At 46.2% G+C, this 21,020-nt stretch overlaps 1 protein-coding gene across 3 annotated transcripts in view; it reads right to left on the bottom strand.

The window, feature by feature from the left end:
- Nucleotides 1-21,020, bottom strand: part of LOC309867303 (A-kinase anchor protein 13-like) — a 191,023-nt gene that overhangs the window by 16,340 nt on the left and 153,663 nt on the right. For all 3 annotated transcript variants that reach the window (XR_014313098.1, XR_014313099.1, XM_082736036.1), the window contains exons 6-7: nt 9,138-9,336; nt 3,363-6,450 (exon numbers count right to left, since the gene is read on the bottom strand). Coding sequence is in view for 1 of the 3 variants with exons in the window: in XM_082736036.1 (XP_082592162.1) it covers nt 3,363-6,450; nt 9,138-9,336 (3,287 nt within the window). In the remaining 2 variants the exon portion in view is untranslated. The remainder of the gene's footprint in view (nt 1-3,362; nt 6,451-9,137; nt 9,337-21,020) is intronic.

The following is a 21,020-nucleotide window of genomic DNA, read 5'->3' as shown; positions in this document are numbered from 1 at the left end:
ATCACCCAAGAAGCCAGAGATGTTTATATTTGCACAGGACACAGGAAAGATGTGTCTTGAATGAGATAAAACCTTTTTAGAGGAGTCTGACTTTCTTTAAAAACATACTGCGCACACTCATTTAACCATCACTGCAACGGACTGGAATATTCTACTAAATAATATATTTTCTGTATTTTAATTTTTATTTCTTCCCTAATCAAAACATAATCACAAAAAATTTTCTTTTCTTTTCTTCTTTTTTTTAAAATGATTTTTAAGTAATCTCTACACTCAACATGGGGCTTGAACTTACAACCCCCAGATCAAAAGTCATACACTCCACCAACTGAGCTAGCCAGGCACCCCGAGGAATTCCTTTTCTTAACAAAATGTTTTTATATGTTTTCTTTAGAATTATGCTCATTAGACCAAACAGTAGTGGGTTTTGTTACCTGACCACCATATGGTCAAGCAAATACAGGAAGAAAGTGGTAACCTGATGTCTGAGACAAACTGAGCCTTTGACTTTTTTCTTTTTTTTAAAGGGGGCTGAGACTGGACGTTTAAAATTCACCTCGATAATACAAATAAAAAAAGAACTATCATGTCAATTTCGTGTGGAAATTTTTCTCTGGCCGATTTCAATCTCGTCATGCCACTACTCTGGCAGAAAAAAAATGTTCCATACACCAAAGGGCAGAGAAGTTTCTTTCACCAAAGAAGAGAGTTTATTCTACAGCACACTGTGACATGCCCAAATGTCTCCTTTGGGTTAGAAAGCTACAGTCCTACAGATGAGCATTCATAAATTCCCTTATTTATAATTACACAATCTTACTAGCAATTTAAACAAGCTTCCTTGCCCAAAGAACAAAAACCTATGTTACATTTCATAAAATGTAAATAAAGTGGAAAAAAAAAAAAAAAAACCTAAGCAAGACCCTTAGAATTACTCACTGATCAAAACATTTCTAAATAAGACTAATTTTTTGGGTTGTTGATGACTTCTATTTTATGTATTTGGGGAAGTGATTTTTGGCACCCCCTTCTTATCCTAGACCCAGCAAGGGAAAATATGTGTCTCAGCAGGCAGCAACCAATCACGACCATGAATAGTGGTTACTGAGACACGAGGGGCACCAGCCCCCTCTGCAGCCTGGCCTGGCTGAGTCCCAGAGGACTAACTTCCCAAACCATGGTGATGGATGGTCAGGATGAGTGAAGGGCCGTATCCCCTCCTCATAACGGGCAGTTCTGTGTTTTCTCATGTTAATTTCTATCTGGCAGCATCTACAAACAGAAGCCAGTGCCACGCGGCTCCTTCCAAGTCAGCAGTTACCCGACATCTCTTCACTCACAAAACACTGTGGTTTAATCCATGAATGGAAGGTAAACTTCCCAGAAATTACCCTTTGGCTGAGATCAGACTCAGGTGCTTTTTCTATAGGGCAATGTGACCTGGGACTTTCCCCAATTCTGCCTTTTTTTTTTTTTTTTCTTCTGAAGAAAGCCCCTATTTCTTGGTCACTGGCTACTTCTCTCTGTAACATAAGACCATGAGCACTGAACACATATGACTCTTCTTGGTAGCAGAACCAGTAACTCGCCCACACATCAATCAAGCCTAAACCCAGAGATACTGAGGAAATTTCATACAACTCATCTTCCTTCCTAAAACCTTAAAAATCTTAAAAATCACTTCATAGCATCTATACCCTAACTACAAACTACCAAAAATCAAAGTCTGAAATTCTCCCCAGTTTCTACCTTTTCTCTCCGGGTATTAGAGACCCAAACTTCACAGAATTTGCACTTGCTCGGGTTAAGTTTGGACTACTGAGCCAGAAAGACAAATAATTCCAGCCCATGTGGCCAAAGACACAGCACCCAAATGAACACAGCCAGGCATCAGCTTACAGCCACTCCCATTCTTCTGAAATGTCAACCTGCCAGGGCCCCCAAAATAGACTTGTTGTTGTATCTTATTTTAAAAATTAGAGACCTTTTCATTTAAATCCTGAGATAGCAGCCAACAAATTTCTAGTACTAACAATCCAAAACACGAATACAACTAAAAACGCCAAGTCACCAAAAATACTGTAATACCTAAAGCTTAAATTCCTCAACAGGAATAAAAATATCTTAATTGGTTAAAAACCCTTTATCGGGAGCGGGGGTGGGGGGAGGACCACAAGTTGCTCTTTTTCCTAAGCAACTTCTTTTCTGGTTCTGTTGGTCATTTCTCTACATGCTCCACCCCCACACTTTAAACACATACTGCACTTAAGGAGATTTTCAAACATGACAAGAGCAGCAAAAACAAACCAACAATAAGAACAATTCAGGCTACTTCTTACCTACACAGGCTGGGGGTGAGCATGGAGACCGGTCCTCTGTCTACACCTGGCAACAGGTGGCGGCATCAAAGTACGAATGGAACAGACCTTTAACGATTCAGGGGTCAACGCCACCTTGGACTCCAGCTTCAGCTTCAACCCCCAAGAACAAGTTTTATTCACGTAGTTTATTTCCCCCAAGCCACAGCGGTTTCTCTTTGCTCTCTCTGGACATGGTTACCCACAGATGGAACAGGCTGCTGTGTGAGCAATCGGCTCCCGGCAGCTGCTTCACCGAGATAAGCAGACACAACGTGTGCGCTGTGACAGCGGCTCAGCAGGCTTGGGCGGACATCCTGCGTCCCATCCCCTGCCCTGCACACAGTCCCGGATTCCCAGACTGCTGCCCAAAAGCATCAAGCAATGGAACGGGAAGTCAGCTCCGCGGGCAGGAAAAGGAGGGCGTTCTCTCCTTCCCCTCCCCCGTCCTACCCCCGCCCTCACCAATGACCTAATACCACCATTTTGGATGTAGGGTCATTCACGTAGAACGACTCTTACAGCTGTTTCATGAAACCAGCCTGACTCTAAATTTGCTCAGAATACAGACTAGGATGACAGGGAAGGAAAGCGTTCTGGGCTCGTAAGTAAAACGTACTTTTTCAACACTGCTTTTCAGTTCTAGAAAAAAGGACTAAGCCATGTGAATAAAGACATCTGCAAAATTCCTTTATCGTTGTAAAGCACCTGCGATGGAGACCAATTTTCTCGGTTTGCAAAATTGCGACTCCTCCGGTATGGCAGACAGAGTGTTTACGGGCTTCATCAGTCAGGCCTGGAGTCTACAATACAGGAAGCAAAATCTGTCCAACCCTGAGAACGTCCCTCTTCTGACGGTGGCGACTATAAACTTGGCAATTTACCCAATGAATGAAAAGACGCTTCTCAACCACAAAGAGGCCTCCTTTCTATACCAGCATATCTCTGAGGTTCTTAAGAGAGTCTGTCCCTCAAACTGCTACTTCTGTATTCTGCTTTGCTTACCTGTTGCGGGCCCAGACCCTTCAGCGGCCAGAACCATCTTCTCCAGCTTCTTCCTTTCAGCCAAACCCCCTGCAAAGCTGCCAGGGGCTTCCTCGCAGATACTGCCCATGTGTGGGGTCCGCCCAGGCAGGAAAGAGCTCCCTTGGCCTGCAGAAGCACTCTCTGGATACTCAGTCACTGGGCCTGACTCTGAAGGGCTGGATGGTGACATGTGACCAGTCCCCCGCCCAGTGATCAGGACTCCCGAGGACTTGACTTGGTCCAGGACGGCCTCCACTATGCGACTCGCAGCCTCCTCAATGGAGCCTGCTCCTTCGGGCAGAGACACGGCACAGGGTAGAGGGGGAGTGCCCCCTGCCCTGCCTGGGGCCGGCTCACCACCTTTTGAAAGTCCGGTGTCGGTGGGGAGCTCTCTGGCAGGTGGCTGCTGGAGGACGTGGCGCGTGTCAGCATCCACCTGTGCCCCGCTGCCATCGGCCACGCCACTGCTGCGGTCTGCCTCCTTCCAACCCACAGGCACCATCTCGGGAGCGGCGGCGCCCTGCAGGTCCATCACACCTTCGTCTGCTGAGGCTCCCGGCAAATCCAGGACCACAGTCTTCTCCTGGCTCAAGGCTTCTGAAATCGGGAGGTCTTGGGTGGTGTGTGATACAGCCTCTCTTCTGGTCCCGACAGTATCTTCTGTGGCATTAACCACAGCAACATCCAACCCCACATTTCCGCTCACCTCACCAGCACGGCTTTTACCTTGGGATTCAGGGTTCTGCACGCCAATATCCAGAGCAGAAGACTGACTGCAAGCAAGAGCCCCAGCTCCCTCTGGTGATACACCTGGCAATGCAGCCGAGCCGCTCTGCTCTGCACCCGAGGCTTCCTGGTGTGGGTCTGCAGCCAGACTTGCTCCCCGTGGCACCAGGCTCTGTGCAGCCCCACCTTCAGTCAGCAGTGAGACTGGCGGGGCCACTTCCTGGTTACACTCAGTTTCTGCGCTCAGGCAGGCCAAGGCTGCGCCCCGGGGACTGCCGCCCTCAAGTGCTCTGTCCTCGGCGCAGACAGCCAAACTCAGCTCTCCGGAGAACCCCAGTGCCTCCTGTCCGGGAGATGGTGTTCTCCGCTCTTCCTGAAACGCTCCTGAGGAACAAGTGTCTTCCTTAACAGAGGCACAAGTCACTGATTTATCCCCACTATCTTGTCCTTGAGCTTCAGAGCTTTCTGGAACCACCAGAGTCTTTCCTACCTCAGTCAGAACGGAATCGGAGGCCACGGTGGCCTTACCCACACGCAGCAGAGAAGCGTCAGTGCCCCCCTCGAGATCCAGAAGTTCGGGGGCTGCTGAAAGGTGGGGAGCCCCATGTTCACCACTAAGTCCCATGGGGCTGGTATTCCCCATTCTGGGCCGACGATGGAGAGCAGTGGAGGGTACGGGCAGGCCTACGGCACCGTCTTCTGAGGGCTGGTTATGAGGACCGCTCGAATCTCCGCCTGGGCCATCTCCACCATCTGTAGCCGTATGGAGTTCAGAAGTTGCTGTTCCCTTTTCTTTCTGGGAGGGGACAAGAGAAAGTGCGTCATCTTTGGTTACTGATTCACTGCCTGGCCTGCTTGCCAGAGAAGTCTTGTCTGATGTCACGGCCTGGTCTGGCATCAGTTCTTTCCCGGCGTTGGGGACAAGCACCTGTGGCTGCACCTCAAGCATATTTGTTAAAGCTTTTCCGAGATTCCAATCTTTTCTCTGGCCCTTTTTATCCGAAACTTCAAGAGGACAAAATTCCGCCTGTTCCTGGGTGCCTCTTAGAGGGTCAGGAGTGGCTGTGTGAGCCTGGGGACCTTCACAGCAGAGGGCCGGGGGGAGATGCTGTGTAGGGGGCAGTCCTGGGGCGGTGCCCTCAGGCTGGGTACCTATGCCACCACAGTGTTCCACAGCCAGGACGCCCCCAGCAGTCACTGTGCTCTGCCCACGGGCAGGGGTGGCACATGGAGTGTCCCCTCCAGGTGTAGAACAGAGGGGTGATTGGCTGATCTGGCTCTGAATGGGCGATGAATCAGTTTCCGATTTCTCGTTCGGCGCGTCTTTTCGTGGCCCTGGGAATGTCAGATCGGAGGGGGACGCTGCCTCACTTGTGCCTGCCAAGGGAGCAGAAGGACCGAGCCCATCTGAAGTCGTGTCTTCTGCAGCAGCTGGAGCTACCGGGGAGCTCTGACCCGCGGGAGCCCCAGCATTCCCTTCACAACTTCTGGAAGCTTCTGTCTCTGCAGATTTCACAGGGGAGGCTTCTCCCTTCCTAGAAGCAAGTAAAGACTCAGCAGGTTCGTTAGCACCCGGGGAGCCACTGGCAGAGACGCAGTTGGGAGCAGCGGCTTTATCTGCAGGCTGCCTTGTGACTTTTACGTCAGAGGCTCCGGCTGTGCTGATAGGAGAGTCCTCAAACTTTTCCTTTGTACCTTCCCTTACTTCAAGCACATCCTTCTGGATGGCGGCGCTGACGTTCGGGAGACCACGTTCTGTCTCCCCTGCAGTCCCTGCGACGCTGACTGCCAGTTCGCCTCCAGAGAAATGCGGAGTGGGAGCGGAGCCCGGTTGCATGGCCATGTCTCCCTGCTGGAGGTGGTCTCCAGTGCTTAGAGACTCCTGGTCTGTGACCGGTGCAGAAGACTTTGTTCCAGTTTCTCCATTTCTGACTTGACCGGATGGAAAGTCTCCTGTGGCCTCTCCTCCACTAGCAGGTATGCTCAGAAGGCGGCTGCTGGGATCAGACACCGCTCCACAGTCCGCAGTAAGTGAGGGCTCCACCTCGTCCCCTGCTCCTCCCACACCTTCGGTTTCCTTCTTACAGGAACAGTCTGTATTCTCTTCCGCTGCCACACTTGACAAACTGGAGGAACTTTCAGTCTCCCCCACAGGGCTCCTGTGGCCACACGGATGAGGCTCAGGGTCTTCAGGTAGAGACAAGCGTGGCTGGCTGTCCCCGGGATCCGACGTGCAGCAAAGAAACCGGCCATCTGGATCTCGGGCACTGGGCAGACTTGAAGGATCCTGTGCCGTCACCATTAAGCGCATAGGACTGTCCATCTGCTTAACATTTGTTTTCTAGGAGGAAAGGGAAGATAGTTATAAAAGCTGCCCATGGGAAAAGATGTCACTGACACCTAGAAACAGAACTCCTGCTGGAGAGAACTCGCTGCCGCTCCAGCCCTCCTAAGATCACATGAAAAGCTGATCTCAAGAAATACAAATGGATTTTTGCTAGTCCCCGATACCACTTTCTTCTCTTGTAGGTACATATCCACTGGAGTGATAAGACAGTCAAGAATATACAACATGGGGGTGCCTAGGTGGCTCAGTGGGTTAAAGCCTCTGCCTTCGGTTTAGGTCATGATCCCAGGGTCCTGGGATCGAGCCCCATATCGGGCTCTCTGCTCAGCAGGGAGCCTGCTTCCTCCTCTGACTGCCTCTCTGCCTACTTGTAATCTGTCTTCAAATAAATAAATAAAATCTTTAAAAAAAAGAAATGAGAAGGGTTAGAAAAATTTTGGAAAAAAAAAAGAATATACAACATGGCTTGTCCTAAATTATGAACTTATTTTAGAAAGGTGACCCTCAAAAACCTTATTTTATAAGGGCACACTGACTATCTTTAGCTGAAGAAGATATTTTTAAAGGGTCTTGAGAGGGGTAGAGGTATGCTTCCATCCCCCCTCATGTACATGAATAAAAGGGAGTCCTACTCAGTATGGTAAAGTCTTGTCATTTGCAAATTGTCATTTGAAGCTCCTGAGCCTGAAATTCGTACTGAGAATTTACATGGTGTCCTTTATTCCCCCAGACAGGCTCTGTTCAATCTAGCTTACCACTTTCAATTACGGGTTCATGATTTCAAGAACAGTGGCACAGCAGATTTGTTTTTGATAAAGGCAGTTCCTCTGTTGCCTAGTACTGAATATGAAATAGGAACATACCAAGCCAGTATGATCCCCAATTATTCTTAGTACTGTGGCTTGAGGAAACTGCATGTCATGTCAAAACTGCTTTTTGCAACTTCACAGTATTTTAAAAAACAAACAGATATTACCAACTATATGGGAGTGGCTAAAAAAAACCACGGTTTGTCAACCTGAGGCCAAGGCCATGCTATTAACTATGAAGACCATGGTAAAGGCTGAAATACAGATTGATGATACACTGGAAAAAAAAAAAACCAGGTAAAACCTAGGGTTAAAATCTAAGGTCATAAGTATGCAAAATTTACATGTACATATAGCAGGGCTAAGGAAAAATGGGGAAAAAATATACCTCATCTTTACAGTGGGTTTGCCTTTCTATCAAGATCAGAAATTCTTACACTACTCCTATTTGTTCAACAAATAAAAATGACTTTTAAAACATCTGTTTGTTCTTCCCCTTCCTCCGACCTACTGCAATACTCTCATGTGTATCTACCGAGCAGTGTTCTTGCTCAATTACGGTTCTCCAACATCAGACTAGTCCCGCCCACCTACCGGCTCTACCGTGGAAGTTTACACATACAAGTATACAATGTGCTGTGCTCAACTAAAGTCTCCCTACTAAGAGAGAACAAGAAAAATGGACTTTCGCGAAAAGCTTCTGTGCTACGCTCCAAAGAGTGTCCCAGTTTAGCTTGCTCTCAGTCCTGTGACAGCGTAACCGTCTCCTAAGATCAGGAAAGCAGGTCATTCCATTTAGTAAAGGACAAACATTACAGAGATTCAGGGGAACGAGTGTTGTTTTAGAAGCTCCTAACACACGCGTCCTGTCAGAGTTTTAACTTCTCATCGTTTCCTGTCGAATGTTCCCATATCGTGCAGGAACTCCGGCACCCACAAGGTGGACTACCATTCACCTAGGAAGAAGAGCTCCAAGGGAACATCAGGCTTCTCGGCAAGCTGTTCAGAGGAAAAGAAAAGGACACCTGTCCTGGCACCAACATGACTGGGAAAGGGAAAGGCAGGCACATCACACACGCCTGCTGTGAAGTATCTTGGCCTGCCGGCCGCAAAAATAATGCCTGCTCCCAAAGATGCCTCTGGTACCGCGCTGACCTGAGAGGACCTTAAATGAAATTATTGTCAAGCTTTTTCCAAATCTAATCAGCTCTGAAATAAACTGGGTGGAAAAATTATCTAAACTTAGCCTTTCAGATGTTATGGCCAAGAGACCTGTACCCATATGACGTTTATATTATCCATAATAAATGCTACCAGGGAGTCTGTAATGTTTTTACGTCTGGCAACAACTTTATCTTGAAGGCTTGAGTGGATTATAAAATCTTTATTTTTTTAGTGATCTTTTTACCATACAACTATCAATTTAAATATAGTAACATTATCATCACTCATCGAAATAGTTGTGAAAAGGTCTTACTTTTAAGTAAATGTGGTCCTTGTTCTTTAGCAACAATCTCAGAAACTGTTTTGCTCATTTAGCTTTATAAAGCTAAACTGACAAATTAATAAACAGACAAATTTCCTTTTATGCCAGGAAAACGGAGTTCTAGTTGTTGTGTATTTCTGTATCTGCAGTGTGTATGTTTATCTTTCACTAGTTCAAAAGCCTGGCCAAAAAAAAGAACAGAAAAGGAAAATTCCCAGTCCCCTGTTGCTGTTTTGTATGTTTAAGCAGTAATAGCTAATGCTGCTAAAACTGCTTTAGGTTTCACAATCTCTGTGGAAAGCATTTCTGTGTTCTAATTCTAGGAAGGTTCAGTGGGGGAAAGTGTGAGGGCACCAAAGCCTGAAAATGGACATTTTTTTCCTTACCATTAGCTGCTGTTGGATGTTCATAAGTTTAAAAATATGTCCAGTGCAACTGTCTCCAGGAAATGGGACTTCATGACGTGTTTCGGACTCAGAGGTTAAGGTATAGACGTCCAACTCTCGATGATGCCTCACAGAGCAGTTTCCATATGGGATTTCGTAGGATAAACTGCTCCAGGAGTCTGGTTCCCCAGCATTCTCCCTGTAAGCAAGCAGCTCTGGTTAGACCACCTGTGCTCTGCCCCCTCACCCGGGGCACAGCTCCTCCTCTCAGCCTTCCCTCACCGCCCCAGGGCCGTGCAGCAGAGATCTGGTTTCTACAGCTCCCCAGAGAGCCAGGCCTGTAACTCACTGCACTGCACCATCCGCCTCCTAAGAGGTCACAGATGGATTAAATGAAAACTGCGGGATTCCTCCCTAAGAACATTCTTTTGATTAAGATAAAGAGAGGTCTGGGACTTTAGAATAGTTAAAATTATGCAAATAAAATGATTAATATTATGCTAACAACCAACTAATGAGGAAATGTAAGGAGGATGGTCTTAGCCTGGTTTTCAATAGAAGAAAGGCTTATATTAAGCATTTCTCTTACACTGGGTTGCACCATATGCTGACTGCAGTTGATTCTACTGGGAAGGGCAGAAGAAATCACTATAACCATGAAAGGGCACTCCAACTTTCATTAACAGCTCTCAAAGTCAACCATATAGACAAAGACAACGAAGCCATATCATACTATACTTGGCAATACAATTAGGAAGAAGCACTTGGTTCTAAGAACTTCAAGTTAAAATTTTTTTTAATCTAAAAAAGCAAATGACCTTGCCCAACTCTCATCATCAGCAGCATACCACATCTACAAATAAAGCCGACAAAGGCACAGGTATGTAAAGAAAAATCTCTGGGACAGGCCCCAACACATGAAATCTCTTTATGAACTAACAGATTGGCCAAGTACTCCAGAGATTCTGGAAGAAGGAGGAAGGTGATGTTTGAGATTACATTTCAAAATGGAATAAGTAAAAAGAAGCAAGCCTGAAGAAATAACAGACATACCACACACTGACAAGCAGGAGAAGAAAACCCTCTTGGCAGTGTTTCATTTATTAAACCATAGTTGTCTGGCAGTAACAACCCACCAGATAGTAACTGGAATTTGAAACTAACTATATGCTTTATTATGAAACCCAGAACTGAAGAATCGTGCACTGGCTGAAGGTCACGATGAAGGCTGCTCCAAAAGAAAACTACTGGAACATCCACTCTCAAGAGGACACCCCAGAGGTTGCTTCAGAGGACCCTAGCATACACCATGCTCAGTTTTTTTATGTACTTAACCAAGATGCTCTACTTGGAGTAAAGTGACCTCAAGTAGAAAAGTACAGTTGACTCAAGCAACTCAGGTTGGCACTACACGGGTCCATTTACACACAGATATTTTTTCCCTGAAAAATACACTACAGTATCTTCTCTTGTGACTTTCTTAAACGAACTTCTTTTCTCTGGCTTACTGGATTGTAAAGATACAGTATATAATACACATAACACACTAAATTTGTGTTAATTGGCTGTTTATGTTATTGGTAAGGCTTTCAATCAATAGCATGCTATTAAGTTTTGGGGAATCAAAAGTTATACTCAGTTATTTGTCAGCGCAGGGGGTTAGTGCCCTTAACCTTCTCATTGTTCAAGGGTCAATTCTACTTGTAAGATAGTCACTTAAAAATTCAACTGAATGACTCAGCTAAGAAGCCAATCAGCTACACCAAATGAGGGGGGACGCGACTTCTCTGTAATTTCAGCTTTGAAGCTTGGGCTGACACTGCCGCTAATTCCAGGTCATCTATCAACTGACAGACACAATTAGCATACCTGAGTGCTCCGATTACCACACACGGCCATACTCTAATAACAAAAGGCCTTTGAGAACACAACTTGGTGTACACACCACTCCACTGTGAACCAAATATAATGAGAGAAGACTGTCTGCCAAAGCAGGGGCAATTAAAAAGTGACACAATCCGTTCCCAGCAAGATGGGAGTTCTCTACCAACCTCGCCACTACTACTTCTCAAACTGTTTCCTTTTTACTACCTAAACCTTGAGAAATTCGCACCTGTAACCACAAACTATTTACCTTCTACAGCTCCCATGCTCTCCTTCCAGAGGAATGTGCTGTTGTTGCCACAATTAACCCCGAGTGCTAACCCTCCCATCTCCCAGTTCCTTGTCCCTGTGAATTCTGTTGCTTCCCAGTCTGTCTAGATAGAAACGACTGGTCCACGCAATTATTCTCTTACTGATTTCATGAATATCTCGTGCAACGGACACTCTTCCAAACCCATTTTTCCTGAAGGTCTGGGTAAACCCCACCACCCAGCAAGTAGCCAGGGGTCAGGCAGTATTCCAGGTGCTGGTGACAAACCAAAATTCTCAGCCTGTTGGGAATTTATGTACACAGCAAGGGAGACAAGAGCAGTCAGACTGAATAAAACATCCGCCATTTCTGAGAGAGCAAGTGCTATGCAGAAAAATAAAGGGGGATGAGATGAAGGTTGCCATCTTATTTTTAATTTAACCTTATTTCATTTAAATTCAATTAATTAACATATACTGTGTTATTAGTTCAGTAGAGTTCAGTGTTTCTTTAGTTCTATTTCACACCCAGTGCTCATCACATGTCCATCACCCAACCCAGTTACCCATCCCCCCATCCCCCTCCCTCCAGCAACCCTCAGTTTGTTTCTTCTACAAACTTCCAGTTTGTAGAGTCTCTTCCAGTTTGTCTCCCTCTCTGATTTTGTTTATTTTTCCTGCCCTTTCCCTATGAGCCTCTGTTCTGTTTCTTCAATTCCACGAGTGAGATCACATCATCATCTTTCTCTGATTGACTTATTTAGCATAATATCCTCTAGTTCCATCCATGTCATTTTCTCTCTTTTTTTTTTTTTGATGGCTGAGTAGTATTCTACTGTATATATGCACGTTTTCTTTACCCAGTCATCTGTCAATGGACATTTGGGCTCTTTCCATAGTTTGGCTATCGTGGACACTGCTGCTATAAACACTGGGGTGCAGGTGTCCCTTCGGATCCCCACGTTTGTACTTATGGGTAAATACCTAGTAGTGCGATTGCTGGGTCGTAGGGTAGCTCTATTTTCAACATTTTGAGGAAGCGCCACACTGTTTTCCAGAGTGGTTGCACCAGCTTACATTCCCACCGACAGTGTAGGAGGGTTCCCCTTTCTCCGCAGCCTCGCCAGCATCTGTCATTTCCTGACTTGTTAATTTTAGCCCCTCTGACTGGTGTGAGGTGGTATCTCACTGTGGTTTGATTTGTATTTCCCTGATGCCGAGTGATGTTTTTCATGTGTCTGCTGGCCATTTGTATGTCTTCTCTGGAGAAATGTCTGTTCATGTCTTCTGCTCATTTCTTGACTGGGTTATTGGCTTTTTGGGTGTTGGGTCTGATTAAATTCTTTATAGATTTTGGATACTAGCCCTTAATCTGATGAGACATTTGCCAATATCTCCTCCCATTCTGTAGGGTGTTTTTTTTTTTTTTTTTTTTTTTGCCGACTGTTTCCTTTGCTGTGCGAAAGCTTTTTATCTTGAAGTCCTAATAGTTCATTTTTGCTTTTGTTTCCCTGAGGATTGCAATTTTAAATATGGAAGGGCTCATGGATGTGACTTTTTTTAAGATTTATCTATTTATTTATCTGAGATAGAGAGAAAGAGAGAGACAGCAGGAGAATGAATGGGAGGGTAAAGGGAAAGGGAGAGAATTCCAAGCAGACTGAACTGAGCACAGAGCCTGATATGGGCCCAATCCCATGATCGTGAGCCTGACCAAAACCAACAGTCAGATGCTTAACTGACCGAGCCACCCAGGTGCCCCCTGTGGTAGCATTTTAAGCCAGTATGTTTTGTGCTCTGTGTTTAGCACTGTATAAGACTTGTCCTGTGTCCAGTAATAAAATGTAGCTAAGTTCTGAGCATAAAAATGCTTACTGAAACTTTAGGTATAATAGTATTAAAAAGTGGACAGCACCAGGTCAGTAACTAGAGGGCTGTTTGGTAAAAATGAAGAACAGATCTCTGGACTATTACACAGCCATTAAAAATAATGGAAGTAATAGTCCAGTAATGCTAAAATCTACAACGTTCAGGGAAATAAGCAAAATAAAAAGGGTAAAAATTTAGGTAAGTCTAGATGGTAAAATGCACAAAAAATAGTATTATAGTTGTTGGACTGTAGGTTTTCTTCCCCCAAGACTTTCATTAACGTTTTTAACAAACTTTTTAGAGTCTCCTATTGAGCTAGGACTCGCTGCTCCAGAATGCTTTCACTTGTGTGTTAGTGAAACTTTCTAAAGTCTCCTCAAAGGCCCAATCTTAGCTCTACTTCATTCTCAGGTGACCGTTCTGCCCTTCTCAGTGAGAAGCTTGAGGCTACCTGACGTGTGAGCTCAATCTTGATCCACTAATAATCTGCCTCTGCCCACCACCTCTTGTGTCAAAGATGCCTCTTCTCAGCAGTGGGTTTGCTCGGTTCCCCCCCGGCCTCCTGCCATCCCAGACTGGGCAATCCTCCCCTGGATGCCTGCAGTGTTCCACGCACTCCTGGACTAGCTCCGCACACCCCGCCCCCTTAAAACAGCAGCGGGAGACAGAGCAGTGGTGGCAGCAGAGGGGATGACTACTGCCCCGCAAGCCTGCCGGAAGCGGCGGCAGGAATCTGTGCTCCACTCTGCAGACCAGATCTCACAGAGTCTGGCCCCCAGGAGGCACCTGACAACATGGAGACACTTTCTGGTGGTCACAACCCAGGGGAGGCGGGCAGAGGAGTTTCTACAATGCATAGGACAGCTCCCCGCCACAAGGAATTGTCAGGCCCCAACTGTCAATACTGCTCAGGTTGAGAAACACTGCTCTCACCCACTGACCCACCCTCCTCCCCTCCCTTCCGTCTCCTTACTGGTCATCCAAAAGCTTCAAGATTCTGCAATTGGCTCCTTCTCACTCCACTGCTACTAAAACTAAAACCTCTTTGTCATGTATGTCCATGGACAAGAAACGCCAAATCCAGAAGCCTTTCCTTGTCCCCATCAGCCTTGAGTTTTACAGAAATTTTTTTTTTAAAGATTTTATTTATTTATTTGACAGACAGAGATCACAAGTAGGCAGAGAGGCAGGCAGAGAGAGAGAGAGGAGGAAGCAGGCTCTCCGTGGAGCAGACAGCCCGATGCGGGGCTCGATCCCAGGACCGTGGGATCATGACCTGAGCCGAAGGCAGAGGCTTTAACCCACTGAGCCACCCAGGTGCCCTGAGTTTTACAGAATTTTAAAATAGTGACCTGATTTCTGTGCTGAAATCTATTCTCACTGGACATTGATAAAGAACCACATAGTAGGGGCGCCTGGGTGGCTCAGTGGGTTAAGCCTCTGCCTTTGGCTCAGGTCATGATTTCAGAGTCCTGGGATCGAGCCCCGAGTCGGGCTCTCCGCTCGGTGGGGAGTCTGCTTCCCCCCGCCCTCATTTTCTGCCTGCCTCTCTGCCTACTTGTGATCTCTGTCAAATAAACAAATAAAATCTGTAAAAATAAATAGGTAGGTAGATTGATAAAACGGACCACGCAGTTTTCTCTGGCTCTCTCTTCTTCACACACCTTAGATGTGGAGGCATGTCAACTGTATACACTCTCCTACTCTCATTCGTTCTTCCCTGCAGCACCGGTTTGCCTCCCAAATCTCTCTCCAGTTGCCAAGTCTGAGCCCCACCCACATTTACAACTATTTCAATGTCTTTACCAGGATGTGCAGTGGACATTTTTAAATTTCAAAACTCAATTTTATATTCCCCCGTTCCCCAAAGCAACAGCAACTCCGAACTTATTTCCATGAATGAAAACACTGACAGCCCTAGTAACACCGTCACCCCTCTTCGGAACATCGCGTCGGTCTTGTGTCTCCCATTCAGCGCCCTACTTCAATTCCTGCAAGCCCTGCACCAGCTCAGGCCTTCACGGAATTATCTGGACTCTTGCAGACACTTTTGTTACAGGCCAGCTGCCCTAGAACCTCCACTGCTCCCCAAATCTACCTTAAGAAACCATCTGAAAGCAAAAGTGATGCCACCCTCCTGCCCGAAAGTTCTGTGTTTCTTGTTCTTCTTTTCGCGTAGGGCGTGAAGTGTACACATGTGCTTGCCCCTATCGCCTAGGCTTTCCCTTTTCATCTTAAGCCCTTAACACCCCTGCACTCCACCTGTCCTGTAAGGAGATATAAAACAGAAGCCCACAGAACTTCACGACCAAGGCCACGTGGCTAGTAAGGACACCAGAACGACAACCTTCTCTTTTCCACTCGGTGATGACAGCTGCATCGGCGCACCACTGCGATGATGCTTCTAGCTGTCCAGCAAGGCTTCCACGGTGAGGCACCTACGTTCTTCATGTCAACTTATTTTCCATGTCCTGTTCTTTTTTTGTCATGTCCCGGCTTCTGTCTCCCAGCATGGGGCTCAAACACACAACGCTGAGATCCAGAGTCGCATGCTCTACTGACTGAGCCAAGCCAGGCCCCCTCTTCTGCCGTATTCTTGTCCCTCCGCAGCCCACCTATAAGTGTCCATTCCACAAGCACACTTCATCAGCCAGCAGTGCCGGCCTATCCAGAATCCACCCCTCTTTCAGTCCGGTTTCCAAACTTCTTCCATTCTTCTCTCCGGCGATACAGTCTTCCCTCTGACTACACAAGACCTTAGTCTGTTACTGTCTTGTGGCTTTAAAACAAAGAAACCAAACCTCTTTGGGCTGTTTCACGGTTATTTATGGACCTGTAGTATCCCTCTCATCAGAACACAAGGCTCCACAAGACAGGGACGGTGCTTACTGGAGCTCGGATTCACTGAGGGATTAAGACAGAAAATCAGACAGGGTGCAAAAGTAAGTATACAGAGAGTCTGTCTTTATCATCCCTTTCTTTGGCTTACTAACAAATGGCAGTGCAGCCCATCATTCCGGGCCTGTGGTATAGAATAAACCATACTCTTCCAAAGAACAGAGCCACGGAGAAGACACACACGCGCACAGAAAGGGAATGAGGGAACTGGGGCCGGGGAGCATTAGAAACCGACCTCCCAACGCCGAGAGGGAGCGTTTGGCTGAAAACCACATGCACGCAGCCTGTCCGGTTCTCCTCAGAGCAGTTCTAGCTATGGTGTGGCATTCGGTGTGTCCATTATTTGGCACCTAGAAGGCTGCTTGTAGCTACACCATGCAACGTCCTAGGAGTACTCGCCCTTTCTTGCTCGATTTAGTGTCTGCACTTGAATTAAGTTACTTTCATTTTTCCAATTACTCCTAACAAGAACCTTGTTTGTATGGTCTTGCTTCACAAGGTGATACTCAAAGATCGTCAGTGAAACACCTACAGAACAACTATTAAGTGGCAGGCACTGCACGAGGTGCCAGAGCTACAAGGATAAACAGGACCGCTGTCCTCACGGATAGAGGCGCTTGCACACTCTGAGGTCAAACACAAACTGCTGTGAGACAGCCACAGCCTAGCATACTGGCGATCAGGAGACAATCGGTTAAGAGTTTTACACTGGGGTGCCTGGGTGGCTCAGTGGGTTAGGCCTCTGCCTTCGGCTCAGGTCATGATCTCAGGGTCCTGGGATCGAGCCCTGCATCAGGCTCTCTGCTCAGCAGGGAGCCTGCTTCCTCATCTCTCTCTGCCTGCGTCTCTGCCTACTTGTGATCTCTCTGTCAAATAAACAAAATCTTAAAAAAAAAAGTTTTACACTTACAAGTGTGGCACCTGATGTTACTAAATACACCACGTTTGATCAAAATTACAATGCTATGACTTGTCAAAGTACCATTACTTCATGTACCACAAGGAAGGAAAACACGAGTGAATTCTGACACGACACTGGAGCAGTGCTGGTCAAAACACACCCGGTCTCAAAGCCGGAAAATGACAACCGAGAAGAGATTACACACGCCCCCACTGATGCCAACACTTGCCCGCGTTCCTGAAGCACCAACAGACGGACAGCAGGTGTGCGGGAAGAAAGCAGCCCCAAGGCTGTGGACCAAGCTCCAAGGCACCCCCGGGGACCCTTGGCTCGGTACACTTCCACAGAGATGCCGAACACGCTGTTTTCAAACTTTTACATAGGTGAACATCTTCAAATAAAATCATTTGCAGAAAAAGACTTGCTGGGTGGCAGGGCTGGTAAGGGAAGAAGGGAAGACAGAGCCCTGATGTCTCTCCATCCACCTTCCCTCCTGGGTGGGCTGGGAGGCTCCCACCTGGAACCCGGGGCAGAGCTAAACACTCCGTAATTCCAAAATTACAGACTTTTTAATGTGTAACTACAGTGCTTCCCCCTGGACAGCCATTTTCCTTGTTTCGTCTCCTCTGGACTTGGAGAAGAACTACTCAGCCGTCTCTTGACAAGAAGCCCTTTCTGGGTCTCCAGTCAGTAAATCTAATTGTCCCTCGGTTTTGTATTTCTGCCACAGAGGGGAATATGCCTGAGAGTCTCAAATTTGCCTTAGAAATATTACACAAAGATTTTACTGCCACCAAATCTAGTCTGGCAAGACAGAAAAGCACACCCACAAGCTGACTTGAGATTCCAGTTGTTGTTACTGGTGAATTAATAGGGACCATAGCCTCAGCTGAGGTTTTTGTTGTTGTTTTGTATTTTTACACGAGCGCACGGGAGAGCTCCAGATGAGGACATGTAAATGCATGTAAATCTCGTTTCTACTCCCAAGAACGCCAGCCCTGTGAAGAGAGGGGCACTTTTCCTACGACCTGTGACAGTTATACTCTGTGGGGACTGCTTCGGTCCTGCTCCGTCAGACAGTCCTCCAAGAATTTCTCAGACTGCCACATTCGGCCAGACCCCAGAACAGACTACAAGACAGAAAAGGCCCGCTGATGCCATGATTATTACCCTGAAACTTGCAATCATCTGTTGTAACACAATTTACATTGTTTCCAGCCATTCTCGGGCTGGTTCCCCTTCACCCTGAGTTTGCAGCACAACCCCCAGGGCAACCCCCTCCGGCTAAACCCTGATAGCCCTGCTGCACCGCACTGTGATGCTCTCTTCGCTCCTGTAATGCTGACAGAGACAGAGGACAGGACCATCCTCCTCCTGACTGGCTGGGCAGGTCACTGGGCAGTCAAGGCAGCTAACAAACTAGTATAATTTGGGAATCGACGAAGAAACAGGCAGGTGCTTTTAGGGACACTAGTTGATCCTCGTAAGAATCCTTCAGAGAAGTGCTATTCTTAGTTTAGATGAGCAGAAATGGAGGCTCAGAAATACTAACTCATCTGCTCCAGCTCTACCGTTTCCCCTGGCAGCCTGATCAGCCTACCCTCACGTGGCAAACTTCAGCGCTCAGGAGAAGGGAGAGCCTGGGCTGGAGGCTTAGCTTCTTTGAGCGAGCATTCCGATCTGTAAGAAGCCGGTCACAGGCCCTCTACGAAGTTGCTGTGGTGATTAAAGGGGGCAGAAAACAGATTATCCAACACAGCGGGGCACGCAGTAGGTGGTAGGTGGCCAGGAAGCATCAGTAACTCCTGACTGAGCGCTCAGCTATAGCAGACCCTGGAGTAACGGATCTGTACCCGGGCCGGACGGACCTGCAAGCCTGGGCTCCCCACCATCTCCTGCAGCACCTGTAGTTGGCAGGGGCTGCTCTCTACAGGGACACCCCCACTGTGGGGCTGCCACAGGAAGCACCTGGGGTCACGTGAAGTCTACACAGAGCAAAGAGGCCTTCAGAAGAATTTCTACACAAATTCAAAGAATGTCCATTCCCAGCCCAGTGTTCTCCACCACACAGGGATTCTCTGGTGAAACGTTCTGAAGTCCCCCATTTGTCCACTTACCCCAAAGCCATTCTCCGGTGCCGGGGGAGACCCGGGCAACAGGCAGGGCACACTGCGCAGCCCAGATTCTCACTGCCTCCCTCCTTTCAAAATAAGCACATTCCTTGCAAATGAAAGACAGTGCCAACTGTGACATTCATTCCTTCAAATGAATTAAAAAAAAAAAATGGCACACTCAAATTGTTCATCCCATTTGTCACAAAACGGACACTAACTGGGACCTACATTTTACCTAAGGGAAAAAATATTTTACTTGCCATAACAAATCCCCACAAATATATCTCATTGCACTGAATGTAGATGTCCCTGGAGCCTAAATCACCAGGTGATATGATGGCAAAGGCTGTTGTGGGGTGAGTGGATTCCCCTTTTATCACGGTCAGGTCAAGGCTAAGTTAGCTTCCACAAGCCCAAGTTTTTTCAACCATTTACAAAAAAGTGGCAATAATATAGCTTTCTTACAGAGTTGTTTTAGGGATCAGAGATACACTTACTATTACATTTAGTTTCTGTTTTCCTTCCACAAGCACAGGGTACACGCCCGAGTCACTTCCTCTTACAGCTGCCTTCATTAATGGTTTAACGATGTTTTCTGAATACTGAGCTATACGTTTTCTGTGTGTCACCTCATTTATTCCTTCAACTGTGTTGTGAAGAAAGCCATTACCCCAATTTGCAGACGAGGAAACTGAAGGTGTGAGGTTTTTTAACGCCCTGCCTCGCAGCTACTACGTCATGGAGCCAGAATTAGAGCCGGTCCTCTAAACCACCACCCAAAAACCACCTCTGCTATTTTGCACCAGAAAATGCAGACCAGTGAAGCCCATGAAGTATTTTTAACATACGCTCTTTGGGGGGTTAAGTTTTGGGGGTGCAGATTCTAGATTACTATGCGGGACAGATACGAGGTTATACTCTGTGGCCCATAGCTTCCATGGTCATTTCTCTTTCCCCTTGGAGAGGCTACTTGGGATAACTCAATGGCTCCATGACCTCTGGAATACTTTGTTGCTCTGACAGCCATTTGGCCATTTTCTAGTCTCACCTTTACTGCACTGTTTTCAAGATCTTAAAAAAAGAAACAATTTTTAGTATCTTACCATGATACTAATTATATTTAAATAAATATCTAACATACCAACATTCACATGACACGTAAAAATTAACATACCAACATTCACATGACACGTAAAAATTAAAGTCAAATTTATACTAGACTGACATCGAAACATTTACTGATGTGATCAACCTATTCAGCTGTTGATTTTTTTAAAACTGATTCAGATTTAAGCCACCAACCTAATTCAGAGAACTCTCAGGGATTAATCTTCAGATGTAATGTTAAGTCTCATTTTCCCACCAAGGCAAAGTTCTTAAACCTTAACTGCATCTTAAAATTACCTGGAGAGCTTTTTAAAATCCTGATGTCCGGATCACACCTCACACCAATTAAATACAAGCCTCTCGAGGTGGCCCTTAGGCATCAGTAGTTTTTAAAGCTCTCTGGGAGATTCTAATGTGTAATTAGAATCCTCAGAGGATTCTAAGGTACAGCCAAAGTTGTAAAACACCACATTAAAGTATCCTACAGGAGCCAGTTCATGTTAACAAGAAAAGCACAGTCAAGGCTGACAAGTCTGCAATAAATACTGAAGTCTTGGATCTAATTAGCAAGTCCTCGGAATTTAGCTTATCGAAACAATTTAACAGAAGGAAAAATGAAGCTCACAGCAGCATTCATTACTTAATTTCTGATTTTTTAAATATTAAAACTAACACTTAACATTGGGTAAATGGCTTAAATCCTCAAGATAAAGTATTTTAGAGGGCCCCCAAGATAGTTACAAGACCAAAGAAATAGATGAGAATAGAATAAAGTAAAAATATCGGAACATAAAATAGAAAATCAGCCGCACCACTTAAAAAAAACAACACAATGTGGGAGGTAATATCTGAAAATGAAAT

This window comes from Mustela nivalis (genome assembly GCF_964662115.1).
Source record: "Mustela nivalis genome assembly, chromosome: 6".
Lineage (NCBI taxonomy): Eukaryota > Metazoa > Chordata > Mammalia > Carnivora > Mustelidae > Mustela > Mustela nivalis.
The sequence above is the reverse complement of the archived record's forward strand: the minus strand, read 5'-3'. Positions and strand labels throughout refer to the sequence as shown.